Raw genomic sequence first — 17,581 nt, forward strand, 5'->3', positions numbered from 1 at the left:
CTTCATCGTTTTCTCAGCTTTTCGTTCCCTTAAAACCGGTCAAACTGATGACATTGGACATTTTGCACAGGACCAATCTTTTCACTGTTTGAGTTATTGCGTTTTCCCCCTCCCTAAACGAAACAGACAACTTTACAGGTGTTAACTAGATTCATGCATTCATTCTATCGATGTAAGACGTTAAGAAGGTAAGAACTACTTTATTTAGTCTTCCAGCGTAACAAGATATGACAGAAGAGAAGACATATTTAACTATGGGTGACAAACAAATGGCCTACCAAATGTCAGAAAGTATAAGCAGAAACGTGTCTAAAAAAGTATCCAGTATGCTATACGGTCCAGTAAGAGTATCAGCAAAATAGATTATTATGGTGGATCGAACTGCGCAGGTAGCCTACTTTTTGAAGTGATTTGTTTGAAAATCAGATGAAAACATCATGACATAACACCATAGACTGCACAACACCCATGATATACCCAACTAAGCCTGCACACACCGTGAAAAACAACAGTAAACAGTATGCATGTAAACGTGGTTAGTGAATAAATGATGACATCGATAGAATATCGCGCACTCTGGTGGAGAAAAACATAGATTTCGGATGAGCTCAAAGCAGCCTGTTGAATTCGTAGATGTATATTCATAGTCACAGACTCCTCACTCTCTTGCTGTATTTTGAATATTTATATTGCTGTATATTAAGAAAAAAATACGCAATTGAATGATTTGGAAATTTGTGAAGTATAAAAATGTACTTATTTTGTCAAACCATACTCCGGGCTGGCGGCCGGGCTAAATCGAAGGCCCCCACACTTTTAGGGTGACACGTGACGGGGTTTATTTTTCGGAACTCAGGGTTGGGTTCAAATCACGCTCGTCAATTTTTACAGCAGTGTTCCTTGCATTTGTGATGGTTTAAGGAAAGGTCCCACCATATGTAAAGTGTTGGTGAGTTGTTTTTGTTTGTTAGCAACTGGGTTTCATATGTTTACATTATTTAGCTAGTAAGCAAGTTAGCTATATTACTTAGCTTATAGCTAGCTAGCTGGCTGGCTAGCTAACGTAGTTGCCAAAACGCACCAGCAAGTGGACGATGGAGTCGTGTGGTTGAATTTCATAGCTAAAATTATTTCTTTAAACATAGTGTCGGCAAAATTGTACGGGTGGACTGGTGTCATTGACCGAGCCCAGCAAGGTGCGCAAAAGCTAGCTAGCTAAATAGCTAGATAACTAGCTTAGTTTATTTTTTATTTTTAACACTGTTTTTTGACGTTAACGCTACTTCTGACTTGTAACGCAATTAAACGTTGTAACATTTGGTCTAATATTTATAACACGCTGTCTACTTTTTAGCTAGAAAGCTAGCTAACTAATCAAGTCTTATCAGGTCACTTTCGCTTTCATTTTAGGGAGGGCGACATTTTCATCCCTAATGTAATGGCTGAATGTTATGGGACCATTCTCCTGGGATGTAAATGTGTGATAAACAGACGTCATTTCTAAAAACAATACCTAGGTCAAATGATTCCAGTTGCAGTAGAGTACAGTCAAGAGGTTTCATTGATTATTTTGTCTTTGTTGGGTTTTTTCTATGTAGCTGAGATGACTGTCCCTGGGAAGAAAGCCAGGGATCTGGTGGAACTGTACCGGGTCAGTTTGGAGCACCGGATTGAGCAGGGTGACTGGAACCTAGTATGCAGAGATGAGGAACTGATTAAGAAGGTAGAGGGACTGCTGATGGGGGACTGTGCCCAGGACACACATTCCTTGGGACTGGACCCCCTCAGTGTAATGGAGGACTCGCTTCAGACAGCACAAGGAGTTGGATTGAAGGGGCTGGCTAGAGCCTTTGAAGTGCTGGAACTGGCATCCCTCAACCTGTACTTGTGTCCCTGGAGAAAGGAATACAGAGTGGTAAAGGTATGCTAATTTGGGGAATATACTGGTAACTGCAAAAATGAAGGAAATGCCAACAGTGTGTTGATGGGGCATTGAGCCTCCATGAGCTGCCAGAACAGCTTCAATGCACCTTGGCATAGATTCTACAAGTGTTTGAAACTATACTGGAGGAATGCGACACCATTCTTCCATGAGAAATTCCATCATTTGGTGTTTTGTTGACTCCAGGCAGTGCTCCAGCTGTGTTAAATTGGGTTGAGATCTGGTGACTGAGACACGCATACACCCCTTTTAAACTCCATATGCTCCTTTGAGACTTTCTAAGTCAGAGTTATTTTCTAGCAGGCTAGCCAAATTAATGGGCAACTGGTAATTTTTATACATGACCCTAAGCATGATGGGATGTTTTAATTGCTTAATTAACTCAGGAACCACACCTGTGGAAGCACCTGCTTTCAATATACTTTGTATCCCTCATTTAGTCAAGTGTTCCCTTCATTTAGGCAATTACCTGTATATTGGTGGAGTGCTCATCAGCAATGTATAATCTCATCATGAATGCTGTTTTGGCTTCAATTGTGTGACTTTGCCTTTGTCCAGAAATATAATTTGTTCGGTTCCTACATTTTAATAACAATACAACCTTCCTCCTTTTATAGATGTTCTCAGGCATGTTCACACATTACATCAAGCCGGCGCTGTCCATGCAGCAGGTGGCCGATCTGTTTGGGTTGCTTGGGTACCAGGCTTCAGAGGCCAGACTATGTGAAGAGCTTAGGCTATGTTCCCCAGCCCTCCCAGTGGACACCCTTCTCCGCCTGTCCTGTGCTTTCTTCACTGCACGTTGTGAGTGTCGCTTACTGTTGTCTGCCATAGTACCCCAGGGCAGAAGGGTGGAGTGGGAGCTCAACCTGGTGCAGGAGAGGCAGAAAGGTCACAGCCTGCAGATAGCATTGGACAACAGCAAGAGAAGGTTGGAGACTATACCACAGGAAGGGGATTTTCTTGAGTCATCTACTATAGAGGCAGACTTGGATTTGTACACAGATGATGAGTTTAATGGGCATAAAGAAGTTGGGTTAGTCAGAGATCCTCTCTATTCACCAAGAAGGGTGTACACGAGAGGGCTTTCTTCTCAACAAGAGAGTATCTGTGTCTCCTCACTAAACTGCCAGTTGATTAAGACACCATCATTAGCACCAACCAGAAACACCCCAACTCACAAGCAAAGGGAAAGTCCAAATAAAGAGTTGGCCATGTCCGGGTCAGATAAAGGGGATTCACAATTGCTGTCTGCAAAAGCATCAGGGAATGCCCACCCTGTGTCACCAGGGGGCAGTCAGTTCTGCATCGAGTGCTACCCTAGCCCTTGCATCCATCATTGCAAGAATTGCAATACCTTACGTAGCTTGAACTGCCCCATATTGGAGAGGTGCAAAGACGAGGGTCATGAAGTAAAACATATTGATGGTGAAGTCCTACAGGAGCAGAGAGAGAGCAGTGGATTATCACCACGGCTAGGAAGTCCTGGAGAGGGAGGTGTGCCACTCTATGAGGATAAGAGAGAGTTCTGCCCTCCACTTGATGTTTTTGAAGCAGGAAGCCTTACCCCTCAGCCCATTCCTTTTCATGACTGTTGCAACACTGCCAATCCAGACCCTGAGGTTACCTGCCTCACCTGCAAGGTATTCCACACTAGAGCCTGTAAAATGTTGGAGATGTGCCAGAGAAAGCACAAGATGCTCATGTTGGATGTCTGCTCAAGTGGGTTGGGGTGCACAAGGCCCCCTTGCAAACTATGCAGGTACTGCAGTGTTGTGTATTGTAAAGACTGTTGGTATAGAACACCACTTCAATGTGTTTGTGGCTACCCTTTTGATGAGTCCTCTGAAGTTTGAATTTAGGAACCATTTTAAAGGTACTTGATGGAATTGGGAAAAGCACTGATTAAAAAAAAATGCCTATAAATATAATGATGGCAATCACTTACATGTTGCCTTAAATTCACAATATTCTTAATTTGTAATATGATTGTATAAATTAGCTTTATCCTACCCAGGGATTAAAAGTGAAATGCCAAACTCTTCTATATTTTTCTACTTTAGTCAACTCAGTAGGACCTTAAATTGCCCTGAACGTTTTTCATGATAATTCATCCAGTCTCATTGACTGTTGGGATCTGAAGCCTTATACTTATGTTAGTCTAATGCCAGTTATACATGTTGCAGCTCAAGAGTTAAGATAATATTGCCAAATGTGGGTTAAGTTGCTTGTTTTCATTATTTGTTCTGTTGTCAGTTATTTGAATAAAAATGGGATTTAAATTGGAAAAGATGTCTCGTGCATTTTAGATGTTGTGGCGCATAATTGGCCCAGCGCTGTTTTCTCTGCGGTCAGCTATCGGAGCCCTATACTACAAATCAGGTTTGAGTAGTGAGGTAACTTTGGTCAACTCCGAGTTCAACTCGCGATAACTGATCACGTCTCACATTTTTAGCCTGGTAAATTTCTATGGCAACAAATCCCTCATAACTAACCTGAAGGGTATATTACGTACTGGGTTTGAGGAGTCACAAGGTAACTTTGGTCAACTCTGAGTTAAACTCGATAACCAGTCATACGAAAGTGGCTCACCTTTTAGCCAGGTACAGTTATATGGCAATGAATCCTTCAGAACTGACCTGCTCCGGGGCAGGCTAACTCCACTTCTCCTGAATGAAGTGTCTGAGCTGGGAGTTGAGGACCAACTAAATAAGATTCCCTCCCTCTCACAAATATTGCATCATCATCCCTTTCATTTGAGGGAAACCACTGATTACTATTTTATTAATCAAATGCTTTTTTTGTAAAGAAAGTAATTAAAATACCTATAACATTACATTTAGTAAAGACAGGATGAATTTGAAACTTCACGCACAGTAAAACTTGTATGACTTCATACAATTATTTAAAGGTGCCTGTGCACACCAATGACAGCATAAAATACAGAACTTCTAATTGCCTATTTCACACCACAGCCTGCTAAGATGAAATCGCCCAAGGATGGACGTTTTAGTATTGTCTCAATGATGAGTACGATGTGCGACATGCACACGCCGGATGAGCAATATCCACTGTCGTAATACGGATGAAGCCTGAGCTGTAATGTGAAGCTAGCTAGCTTTAGAAAACCTAGCGTCGTAGTATACCACTCGGGTGACAGTCCACAGTTGAGTCAATATTTTAGCTCTAATGTTTGTGAACATTTGAAACAACTTGCAAGATAATTCAATATTCATTCAGACTACAAATCTGGATTCATAAATATATTTATTAATAAAGAATCAGTAAGAAAGGTTTCTTCATGGTCTGTTGCATATTATGTCCAAGAAGTTGTCTTAGTGCTCAATCAGGGTGACAAGGTTAGTTTGAAACTGCTACTCGTTCTGTGCTGCCCATTTCACGTTGAAGGTTTTACTGTCCATGCGGTCAATGTACCGGACTCCATCCAAGTGATCCATCTCAAGCTGTAGGATGCGTGCGGGCCCCCCGTTCACTTGCCAGGTCACAGGCTCTGCCTTCTCATTCAGGCCTTTGAAACAAAAATGAAAACCTTATTAATAAAAGCAGTCACACACACATGCATAATTCATTTAATGTTGACCTGCCATGGGTCCAGTGATTGAAGTCAGATAGCAGGTTTGGGTAGATTAAATCTGGACAAGTTTATTTCAAATTGTCAATTTAGCTGCTCTGTGGAAGTAGCTATACATTAGAACGGCGATATGTGAATTCTTCCATAGTAGCTGTTATACCTTGGCTAGTAGAAAGGGTCGGGACCAATTTTCAACTAATTTACTTTCTTCGTTCTTGATTCGAAAGAAAAGTGTATCTTATAAATGTCCGTGTTCAGTTGCAAGTGGTTGTCCAAAAAAACTGAATATTCAAAACGTGGATTTTACTATCTTTGTTCAGGTTGCACTGTTTGATGCACTGTCATCTACATAAAACAACTAGTTCCTGCAAAGAATGTTGGGAAATGCAAGATGTTTGACAGCTATAATGGCAAAGATTTTCCTATCTTTCTGAATATTCTCTGGTTTTTGGAGAAGCAACCGAACACAGTTTTTTAAGATACTTTCTTCGTTCTCGATTCGGAAGAAAAATGTATCGTCAAGAACAGGTTAACAGTGCGCCCATCCAGGACCCGCAGCTGGTGGTTGATGAAGATCCGCAGAGGCACAGTGGTGAGACCGCGGACTTCATGTGCAGCAGGCAAGCTGTGATCCAACATGCGCTCTGGGAACTCCAGAGCTAAGATACTAGTGACAGAGCTAGTGACACTACGACTTAAGACGCACACATTTGAACTTCCGCAACACCTTCACAACCTGAGATGCACACATTCAAACTTCTGCATCACCTTCACCATGGTGCGGATCACCTCCTGAGCCTCCGGACCCTGTGCGGTCCCAGGGTCCACCACTGCAGCCTGGACTCGAAGCACCGGGTCACCCACCTGGCAGACATGGGGGTATGACTATGAAGGACTTGGCGGGGGCTGGATCTTCCGCTTCATATACTGTAGGTATGAACGAATCTTGACGCTTGGTGAGACTGAGAAGGGGCCACAGATGAGACGGGGACTACCCAGCCAATGGAGACAGTGTAATGGGGCTTTTGAAACACACATTCTTTAGGCCCTAGTCGACAGCGCTGAAGTACAGAGTTATATTCATGGCTGGGTCCAGTCATGGCAGCACAGTCGGTCAGCTAACTTACAGCCCACCTACAAGAGACAAGCAAAGAACTGTCAAGAAGTAATTCAACAAAATATGGTCAACAACATAGTGGTGAAAGAGAAAGGTTGATATGTACATGAAAGATGGCCTGCTTACCAAATCAGTATTTCTGGCCCGGGTATGAGCAAAATCCTTTCACATTATCACATAACTGAGATGCTAGATCGCAAGCAAATAGCTACAGCAGCTAGCTAAATTAGCGCACTAGACTACTAGATGACATTGAACCAACACTAAAGTCTGACTAACACGAGTATCTATACCATGCATGTGCTACACGTTTTCATAACATAATTACGTTTCCCTTAAATGTACATATTACTATATTGATTGTAGTATGGACAGTGATGCCATTGTTATACTGTAGTTAACTTTTTAAAATGAAAATACACACAAGCATGTCATCCCTACTACAGTTTAACCAGATAATCACTTCCCGATTCAACTATTTGGTCAGGCCTTCACAATTGGTCCTCTATGTGAAGGTGGAAACGGGAATTATTTGAAAGGGGTTGAGATTGCTTAAAGGGGTTGCTACATACGTTTTTGGACTTATAAATATCCATTGATTTTTTTTACTATAATTTATAATTTATACATATCACATGGGTTTAGATTAACTGCCATACCCCATCATAACCCAAAATATAAGCTTGTTTTACTCCCAATGTTTGTAAACAAAGTATATGTATGTATAGCCTCAAAACATGGTTAAAACTATGATTCTTGATATCAGGGATGGTCAGCTCTGTCTATGAATTTGAGAGTGATTCAATTTCTCTAGCCCCATCCCTCAGGTTTTTGCCAAAACAGTGTTGAGTTCACTTTATTGTTTCAACTACTGATTGGCCCTTTAAATGGTTGATAATCAGGGAATAGTTTGTGCTGTATATACCTCTAGCTATTATGTTTTATACATAGTTAGTTCAGATGGTTCCCAGTTGACGAATAGTGCTACCCTAACCACAAACCTTACCTAACCGTAACCATTTTACATATCAACTTCAATAGGGCAAGGACGTCCCAAGGATCCCGGATAGCACGGACCAGTTCGTGACAGTCTTAACCCGGAAATATTTTGGATACGTTTTCGCTAACGAGCGAATTCTGAACTTGTCCGTACATGTCCATCACGCCGGACATGCATATTCATCAAGGACCAATGACAGTCTTTGTGTTTCTGCTATTAAACCAGAGCACCCCCCCCCCCCCCCCAAAAAAAGAAGTAGATTGACTAAAATTACACGAATCTAATCAGGCACCTGATTCCGCTGCTGGGGACGTTTTGCAGCAATTCAAATAGATGGAGGGAAGAGGCCTTGAGAATCATTTCAATCCGTCTGAGATTAAATGTTTGGAGATCATCCCAACGTTGCCAATGTGGATAATTGAATATGCCTGGGCTCACAGAATGATGGACACATTGGATGGTAAGTAACAACAAAAAAATATATTTGTTCAAATCCGTGTTTGGGTGATTATGCAACAACGGGCACTTCCATGTCCTCGGGTCAATTTTGGGGATTTTATTTTTTTTAAATAAAACAAATCCAAATATTTGTATGTTAAATTCACACTGGAATCCCCCCATACCCTTCAAACACCTCTCTATCAAGTATTTTAGCTACTTTCAGATGCATTTTATACCTAAATTCCACTATTTTGCCCTTGTCCCTGACCCAGACTTTTAAGCTAGTACTATGTTTTTCTATGAGAACATTAATAATTACACATGATATAATGTTATGTACTACAGAAAGAGTCAATTAAATAAAATCTATATCAATATTTATTGTGAGTATGCCCTTTATATTGTTTTCTACACAAAATATACCTGTCCTTTGGGAGTGGTGTCATTTCCACCACTGAGGACAAATTCCTCATTAATGAAGTTTTTTCAAGCGAATGTTAATTTAGTTACCATGGAAACATATTGTGACACTGAAGCACATGGCTGCAGTGGACGGTTGTTCCAGATGTGATGTCCAGAAGATGAAGAAAAATCGAGGGAAATATTGCTTGTGCAATTAATATTTTAATTGTCAGTCATTTCCCAACAGGCTATAATTTCTTTAATTTGTGGTAGAACTTTTGATTTAAAAAATATATTTTATGTATTTAAGGTAAACAATATGCTAGCTGTAATACTAATCAAAGCATGCTAAGCTGTCTGTCGATTTTCTCCAGAAACTGTAGAAATGTCATTTCCATCACAGTCATTTCCATCACAAACTTAAGTGTGGTGGAAATGACAGAAAGTGGTGAAAACGCCCCAAACCATTATTGTATTCGTTTTTACTTTATTTTTTATATATATATTTTTTTTAAACTTTAGGCTTATTTAATCATGTTTTAAATTAATTTAATCTAGAAAATGCTCCAAGGTGTGCACACATTGGAAACTAAGTAGTATTTGTCTTTATTTTTAGAAGATGCCACATAAAACAGCACAGAGGTCACAGACATATAGAAACAAAATAAAAACCGATCCTATACGATACCAGGAACATCTGCAAAAAGACCGGGAGAGATACTGGAAGAAAAAAGAAACAAGAGATGAAAATTTAACCAACGGAATAGAAGACAGACTTAAAGAGAACAGTTGCAAAGGAGACCTACCCATCAGGCAACACACCACCTCAGTCACCAGATGACTTGCAGCCAGAACATGAGGCCTGCCCCTGATGCACACCCTGATACCCATTCCTCATCGTCTGCAACATGAATGAGAAATTGAATACTTGCTGGAAGGAAAATGGTTGGAAGAGGTCGCACAAAAGCATACAGAGATCTTAGAATGACAAATGTCAAACTTGATAATGCTTTACGGAATGCTGAGAAATAAAATTTCCCTGCAAAACCCACGCCAACCTCCAGTTCATGGCGGACAAACTACAGTATCACAAAGTGATCAGCTGCAGCAACATTGAGGAAGTTTTTGAGTCTTTGTGCTGTGAGAACCTAAAGAAAGAGCTCATGTATAGAGAGTGCTCCCTTCGCCAAGCAAAAGAGCTTAAAACATCTGACTTTGATGCTGGTGAGCAGACATGGTGGTTTGAGTGGAAAAACAAAGCTGAAGAGAGAGAGGAAAAACAGAGGGAAACATGGAGAAGTTCACTGTACATTTGACAGTAAAAGAAAAAGCATGACTGCACATTCTATTGGAGGACTTCTCCAAAGGATTGAAAGAGAAGTTGGGGAAACACCTGTACAACATTCAACACCAATACTCAAATGAGAGAATTAAGAGAATCTGGGGAAAGAGGAGATCATTGTGCATATTGACTTTGCAGAGAACTACCTGTGTAAATACACCAGTGAAATCCAGGCAGTTAACTTTGGTGATTCTCACAAGCAGGTGATCCTCCACACCTGTGTTGGATATACCACAAATGATACAGTTTCACTTTGCTCACTGAGCTCTTCTATGCGGCATGACCCCTCTGTTATCTGGGCCCATCTCTCAAAAACACTGGCCTACTTCCTTGAGCTCTGCCCATCGGCTACTGCTGTACACTTTGTGAGTGATGGGCCTACAAACCAGTATAGGTCTGAAATGTTTAACAATGGTTGTTCAAAATGTTTGCAATAAAATATTGTTTTCATACGTTTTTTTTAAAACACAGATGTCATTTCCATCACAACCCATATTTTGAGGTAAATGAGTATATTATGTATAATATACATACATTTATTTGTTTTAGATATGGAAATCATATGGTTATCATAATCTCACAAAAAGGTTGGGTGGAAATATCTTATTTTTCATGATAAATAAATGTTTTCAGCTGTCACCAAGGCAAGTTTATACATTCAGGCGTCGTGTTGAATTATTAATATTAGGAAAACCTTAATCACTTTAAATAATATTCAATACAAGTTCATGTACAAATGTATAAGAAATATGTTATAAATCAATTGTATGATATTTCATTTTCAACTAAAATTTACGTTTAATGACGTGATGGAAATGACATTTGTGTATGGCTGTTTGGGAAAAATTACAAAAATATATGAATTCCTGAATAGTACGATCGCAGCCATTATCAGATATATAGTTTCTAGACAAATAAAAGACAAGTACAATACTGGTAAAATGGTGTTTGAATAAGTTTTAATTTTGCACAGTCAAAGTGCCGAAGTTGCATAATCACCCGTTTATAAACAGAATATATTATTTTAAATAGTTGACACTAATTAAATTATATTATTAGACCTATATGGGCTAATATAGGACATGCAAAATATAATTAAGTTACATTTAGTTAATAAGATGGTAAAAATTGAATTGAAACATGGTATTAATAACCCCAAGCTGATAAATTGACATGATAGGTGACATTCCTTTAAAAGTTTTACCTATTTGTTATATCCCTGTTTGTGTGTGTTCTCTAGGTCTGGACCCCAGCAGATGGCCAGAGGATGACCTACAATCTGTCACCCTAGATGAGCCATGGAGGTTACGGGTGGCAGCAGCCCAGGCGTATTCTATAATGAAGACAAGAGACATCAAGAGCTTTGGGAGGGTGATGGAGTTCATGGATGTCACTTATACACTGCTGCCACGACTGGTGCCCCCTATCAAACACATGAAAATCATGTTTGGCCTCAAGACCAAGGTATTTAGAGGTTTCACATAAGGTAGAGAACAGTTACAGGAAAGGGGTGGGAAATCGCAATATGTGGATGCATAGAGAGGTTTTCAAGGCCATGTATGCCTACTAATAAGTTGGGCTGACTTGTTCAGGTACAGTTATTTTAACTATGCTGTGTTTGTTGATTTGAGTTTTGGTGGAACAAAATGAGCAGCTGTGTTTGATTTGTATTCTGGTACAGATAATTATGTGGATGCTTCGGGAAGACCAAGGTATTGTCAACATTGTTTTGAAGATCATTAAGTTTTTTCCAAGTAGACTACCTCAGTACCATGAATGTGTAAGTAAATGCATTATAACTGCCTTATTTGATTACTTTGGATGACACTGTTGACTAAACTGAATCAGTTGTATATCAGAGTATCAGCATCTCTGACCGACCCAGTAAGTATTGGGTTGCTGAACTAAATGTCGCCTTTCTTTGCTCCTCTTCAGAGCCGACAAGAGATGCACCTAATGAGGAAGAACCACCAGGACTTTAAGGCTTTGTCCCAGACTCTTGCAATGGACATGTCCATGCGCAACTCTTATATCAAGGTTAGCTAAATCCCCATCGTCTGTTTAATGCTCCCTTTCTATTCCCCTCCTTGTCTCACACGATTCAGTGTTAAATTCGTCAACAAAAATAGTGACAAATATTCATCAAACCCCTATTTTTCAGTGGCAATTGACGAGACTATACCTGACTAAATACACCCAGAAAAGAACTAGAACAAAGCAAATGTTTTATTTTAGTCTAGACGAGTTGAAATTCTCTTTAAATAAAATCTGACTACTAAGGGGACAGAACAAGAGTTTTTGGCGAGATTGAGAGCTTTTCAGTGGTAAGCACAATTTTAATATTAGCAGCACAGATTGCACAGTTCTGTTAATCCGTGGGAAGGACACAACAGTATGTTTTTATCCCTGTTGACTATAGAAACGTTTTTGAATTTGTAGTCTCGCTCAACCCTTGCACTTTCCCCACTGAATTTCATAGCCAGGTTATGTAGCCAACATCCTAGCGAAGTCTTTCCTCAGATAAAACGGTTTGATTCCATTCAAAAGATATGACTCATAATACCGGTGTTACATTTTATTTTTCTTTCTATTGTGCATTGGCGCCAAATTTTACATTCATAAAGCATATCGCGACCATTCTACAACTAGGCTGCTTACAGACCAGACCGTTAAATATTTGTTTAGGCTACACCTTGTTCAGTCATGTTACCTCATTGCCTAGCTATATACAGTGCATTTGGAAAGTATTCAGACCCCTTGACTAGTTCCACATTTTGTTACAGACTTATTCTAAAATTGATTCAATATTTTGTTTTTCATCATCTATCTAAACACAATACCCCATAATGACAAAGTGAAAACGGATACCTTATTTACATAACTATTCAGACCCTTTGCTATGAGACTCGAAATTGAGCCCACCTGTGGTCAATTTAAATTGATCGAACATGATTTGGAAAGTCACACACCTGTCTATATAAGGTCCCACAGTTGACAGTGCATGTCAGAGCAAAAACCGAAAATGATGTTGAAGGAATTGTTCATAGAGCTCTGAGAGAGGATTGTGTCGAGCCATGGATCTGGGGAAGGGTACCAAAAAATATCTCCGTTCTACTTTTGGACATCAATGTGGCCGCGGCATCTGTGGAATGTTGCTAACATTGGCAGTGATGAGAGACGAGTTACGGCGGTGCAACCCATAATACTTTGAGGTGATTGAGTTACTTTCTTTGTCTCTCTCTGCGATTGGGTGTCTTTCTTTTGTATATAATGTACAATATCTAATGTCGGCTGAATTAGGAATTTATATGGCCAGATAATTCTTATACAGTGTATGTTTGTCATATTTCTGCTGTTGGGAAGAGAATAGGATGGTATGCAGAAAAATATGTTGGTAAGACAAGGCTATTTATGTTTGTGCACGTGGAAGACAGTCATTTGTGTTTACTTTAATGATGTGATGTGACTAAAATAAAGGTTTAGTTTACTAAAATGGCCCGCTGTTTTCGTCATTTTGACGATTCAAGTGACTTAGACTTAATAATATTATATAAAATGACTAAGACTAGACTAAATCTAAAAGAGTGCCAGAATGAACACTGGCATGATTACATAGGTGTAATTGACATCTTTATGCCTTGTGACCTTCAACTATGTGAACTGTGACCTTCAACTATTCCTGGATTCAGTGGTTCCTGAAGAAGACGTACAATGCTGAATACGTAATAAGGCCAGTCTGAGATGATAGTGCCATTATAAAGTCTGGGTAGTGGTTCCTTTGCTGTCCAGTAGGGGATGCTATATACCCAGCCTCTTTCTACACTCAGCCTTTAGTTGCTTGTGATGGAACTCCAAAACAATGGAGATGGTTTGATGGAGCACTGCCTGTCGCCTCCACTAGGGTTGAGGTATTGTGTGTAGGATGGAGTATATGTATTGATCTGCAGGTTCTCTTTCAGGATTTGATGGAGGACCAATATGGAGAATGCTATGCCCAGAAACTGGAGGACAGGTTGCTGCATTACCTTCAGGTACTGGAGTCGACGCTGCAGAGTGATACCTATTTTGACCAGGTGTGTGTACATACAATAATTATTGAGATTGTTTGAGGATTCAATCAAATAGAGAATGTATGTTCTCATGCTATTACATAACTGTCAGTGTCCTTGTTATCCATGTGAATGTGCCTATAGCTGTTGAAGCAGGAGGGTCCAATGGCATACGAAGAGGAGTTACTATTGCCGTTAATTACCTGTGACTCCACCTCCCTTGCTGCGTCCTTGAAGAGGCTATTCCACTCTGGTCAACAAACTCAGCATATTAACTATGACATACAGATGTAAACACAGTACAGTATTTAAGACCACCAGGAACCTACAGTACTGTAGATAAATATTTTGTATTTCTATTCCTTCAGACAAGTCTTCTTCAAGATGCCATCCCAGCCACGGAGCCCATAAGGTATCAGCACAGGAGAGGGGAATAGGCCGGGAGCTGGAGGGTCCTGGGACCTCGAAAGTTGTGCTAAGGTCGCCCAAGGAGAGAACACACAAAGACGGGCAGTCACAGCTTGACAGGACAAGTCTCTACGCATTCCAGGGTATCTGTCAAGATAACCGAGAGGAGAGATCCAACTCATTGGGGTTGGGTCCACACCATGCTTGTGCAGCTGAGCAAAGTTTAGAGCCACAGGCCCTTATCGTGGAGCTGGGGGTGGATCTGTCCAAAGACAGTCCACTCCTCCTGGAGGAGGAAGTCTCTGATGGGGAGGAGGGGAGCCGAAGCAGGACGGAGGTGGAGGACAGGCAGAACAATGAGGTGCCTGAGGCCTCCCCACTGCAGCTGTGTTCTAAACACAAGAAATGGGTGAGGAGCATTCTGCAGGAGTGCTCTGAAGAACTGCTGTGTGAAAAGAGTGATACCCCAGTGCACTGTCAGGGGTCCTCTTCCACCTCATCACAGGACTTGACCCCATCCCTCCTCACCCTTTGTCAACCCCAACATCTAACTCTGGCCACACAGAACCCTTCCCCTCCTCAAACAGTGGCTGTATCCCAACCTACGGCCCTCGATGACAGAGCCCATTCTGAACAGGCTGGAGAACCAGCAGACAGCCCAGAGGCCAATAGAACACATAAGGTCAAGCTGAGACTTTCTATGGAGAGTCAGGCTCTTCTGCTTATGTCAAAGTTTCTACAGCCATTTGTGCGGCTCCGAAAACTGACCCAGCAGGAGTGTAGCATGGCTGCAGAGCTAAGAGGGACCAAGACCACTCAGGAGGAAGACCGTGATGATGGTGAAGAGGAGGATGATGAAGAACATGTGGAAAAAACTCCAGTGTATTCTTATTATGATTTAAACACGCTCTATTCTAGTTTTGAGTCAAGCTCTGATGAAGATCCCGAAACACAAGATTCAGATCCTGACTATGTTCCTGGATATGGAAAGAGAATGTACAACCAAAGTGTGTGATGGAGGAAGAAGCATGATCCTGGGGTTGACAATGAGGTATGGGATTAGATTGAGATATCAGGGTGGTGTCCACCATTTGCCGCGGTGAAATGTATAGCTGAGGTTAAACAAACTGCTACATAATTATTCAGCATCAGAATTCAGGTTAAATTTCAGTAAAACAGTATTCAATATGCCCAGATCAACCAGGTGTAATGTTGGTATAATAACCTTTTACATACCATAATACACAGCACCAGTTTCTTACTGACCTAGGTTCTTGGTCTGTGACAATACCAGTATCTCTATTTTTTTCCATGGCAAAAATGAAAATATGTGGCACACCAAACTCTGTAAAATATTGTGTGCTATAGCTTGGAAAATAAACATGACTGGATGACATAGGGATTTTTTTATTACCAACATTAGGGTTATTTTTTCCTAAAAAAGTTACATTCTTTTTGTGGATTGTTTCCTAGCCATGATATTATACTGGTATCGTCCCCAATATTTCATGCCGTGTCATGTTGATTCAGAGGGGTCTGTTTGATGGTGTGACATGGGTTAAATATTACTCAGATATTCTGAGTGGACTGCTACTGTCCATAACATGCATCCAAAATCCGTTGACCAGTCATTGTGCACCTCCTTTTGTTGACAAATCAATGATGATGACGTCATTGGGAATTGCGTATATCACTGTACAAATGGAAAAGCTGTGAATCATTCCTGGCTGTGTCATAGGCAGCTCATCTTGTGAAGTGAGGGTTCAGGGTCATCATGCTGTCAGTGTAAGCCACCTATGCATTTGTGCTTACACACTACCGTTGTTAGTTAATCCATATATTAGTTAGTCCACAGCAATTTTGGGGTAGGTCAAGTGACACAGATTCAGGGTATGTGGGCCAATGAGAAGACAGATGTTAGATGACTCAGCAACATATTCATAGGATGGGAATCTAGTAGAGGGCTTCTATAGAGAGAGAAGATGCCAGGGATTCTCCTTTACCCAGAAGAGGGTCATTGGGCCAAAGGCCTAGAAATAGGGTCATACATATTATTAACACCTCATCATTAAGAGACATGTGAATCATGATGTAGCAGTCTGTGTTTACTTCAGTTTTAAAATCATGTGTGGGAAATGGATTGGTGAGCAGCAAGGTGTTGAGGTAAATTACGGTTGTTGTGAAGTGAGTAGGTACTTGACGCATACAATTACGAGTCACTTTTAGGTAGGTGAGCTTGAGTTCTGTGACATGTTTTATTTATTAAGAATGTATATGTGGATAGGTACGTGGTCAACAGAGGGACATGGAGTGACAGGGTCTTTAACTGACTCAACCCCATCATGCCTGCTGGCGGATAGGGCACAGGGTCCTTAGCCAGATGATAAGGGGGTGGTGGGGTACAAAGTTCCAGGGGATTTTTGTGTGTGTTGGACCACTGCATAAGGTTTTATTAGGATGTGTATTTATTTATCTACTTTCTTCTGTAAATTTTTCAGGACACAGTGGCTCTACCAATATTGCATAACGAGTTGTTCAGTCTCTGTTCACTGAGTTACCTATTATGAGAGTAAACAACCCCAGAGTGAATCAAAAGTTATGCTGTTGGCTACCTGTTACATTACTGTGTTCAATAAACTTTTTGTGTGAAATTACATGTATAAATGAAAGCTATATTTTACATACATGAAGCGATTGCGCTGTATCATATGATACTTATCTGTATTTTACTCAAATACCTATTTAGCTTTTATGTATTACTGTGCACATACTGTACATAATGCTGTGGGTAATTGGGACATTTGCCAGAAATCCCTATCATAATTACTCTCAGCAACTGGGTTGCAAAATCACCCAATGCATGGAGCACTAAACACTGCTGCACTGTCAAAACAAGCTCTGGAAGGACTATTATTATGCAAAGTTGAGTTGTTCCATAGATTGGGGTCTACTTACACTACATGACAAAAAAATATGTGGACACCTGCTTGTCAAACATCTTATTCCAAAATCATGGGCATTAATACGGAGTTGGTCCCCCCTTTGCTGTTATAACAGCCTCCACTCTTCTGGGAAGGCTTTCCACTAGATGTTGGAACATTGCTGTGGGGACTTGCTTCCATTCAGCCACACGCGCATTTGGGAAGTTGGGCACTGATGTGTTCCAATTCATCCCAAAGGTGTTCGATGGGGTTGAGGTCAGGGCTCTGCAGGCCAGTCAAGTTCTTCCACACCGATCTCGAACAAACCATTTCTGTATGGACCTCGCTTTGTGCACAGGGACATTGT

The 17,581-nt window shown here is 40.7% G+C and overlaps 2 protein-coding genes and 1 pseudogene across 2 annotated transcripts; 2 read left to right on the forward strand and 1 right to left on the reverse strand.

Moving 5' to 3' along the window:
* Nucleotides 1–810: 810 nt before the first annotated feature.
* LOC139390617 (spermatogenesis associated 2-like) lies at nucleotides 811–4,232 on the forward strand. Its single transcript, XM_071137903.1, has 3 exons — nucleotides 811–949; nucleotides 1,599–1,921; nucleotides 2,560–4,232. Exons 2-3 carry the CDS (start codon nucleotides 1,604–1,606, stop codon nucleotides 3,796–3,798), a joined length of 1,557 nt encoding a protein of 518 aa, XP_070994004.1. The 5' UTR covers nucleotides 811–949; nucleotides 1,599–1,603; the 3' UTR covers nucleotides 3,799–4,232.
* Nucleotides 4,233–5,316: 1,084 nt separating this feature from the next.
* Nucleotides 5,317–6,572, reverse strand: LOC139366853 (peptide deformylase, mitochondrial-like; annotated as a pseudogene).
* A 1,204-nt stretch (nucleotides 6,573–7,776) lies between these two features.
* On the forward strand, nucleotides 7,777–16,945 carry LOC139390688 (uncharacterized). Its single transcript, XM_071138029.1, has 7 exons — nucleotides 7,777–8,111; nucleotides 11,077–11,300; nucleotides 11,518–11,616; nucleotides 11,772–11,873; nucleotides 13,796–13,909; nucleotides 14,030–14,138; nucleotides 14,254–16,945. Exons 1-7 carry the CDS (start codon nucleotides 7,985–7,987, stop codon nucleotides 15,306–15,308), a joined length of 1,830 nt encoding a protein of 609 aa, XP_070994130.1. The 5' UTR covers nucleotides 7,777–7,984; the 3' UTR covers nucleotides 15,309–16,945.
* Nucleotides 16,946–17,581: the final 636 nt, after the last annotated feature.

This window comes from Oncorhynchus clarkii, chromosome 1 (genome assembly GCF_045791955.1).
Source record: "Oncorhynchus clarkii lewisi isolate Uvic-CL-2024 chromosome 1, UVic_Ocla_1.0, whole genome shotgun sequence".
Classification (NCBI taxonomy): domain Eukaryota; kingdom Metazoa; phylum Chordata; class Actinopteri; order Salmoniformes; family Salmonidae; genus Oncorhynchus; species Oncorhynchus clarkii.

Excerpts from the sequence above, each read along its gene's own strand:
- LOC139390688 (XM_071138029.1), top strand. The coding sequence starts at position 7,985 with ATGGAGGGAAGAGGCCTTGAGAATCATTTCAATCCGTCTGAGATTAAA. Across the intron at positions 11,617-11,771 it reads TACCTCAGTACCATGAATGT|AGCCGACAAGAGATGCACCT; the intron begins GTAAGTAAATGC and ends GCTCCTCTTCAG. Across the intron at positions 13,910-14,029 it reads GTGATACCTATTTTGACCAG|CTGTTGAAGCAGGAGGGTCC; the intron begins GTGTGTGTACAT and ends ATGTGCCTATAG.
- LOC139390617 (XM_071137903.1), top strand. The coding sequence starts at position 1,604 with ATGACTGTCCCTGGGAAGAAAGCCAGGGATCTGGTGGAACTGTACCGG. Across the intron at positions 1,922-2,559 it reads AGGAATACAGAGTGGTAAAG|ATGTTCTCAGGCATGTTCAC; the intron begins GTATGCTAATTT and ends CTCCTTTTATAG.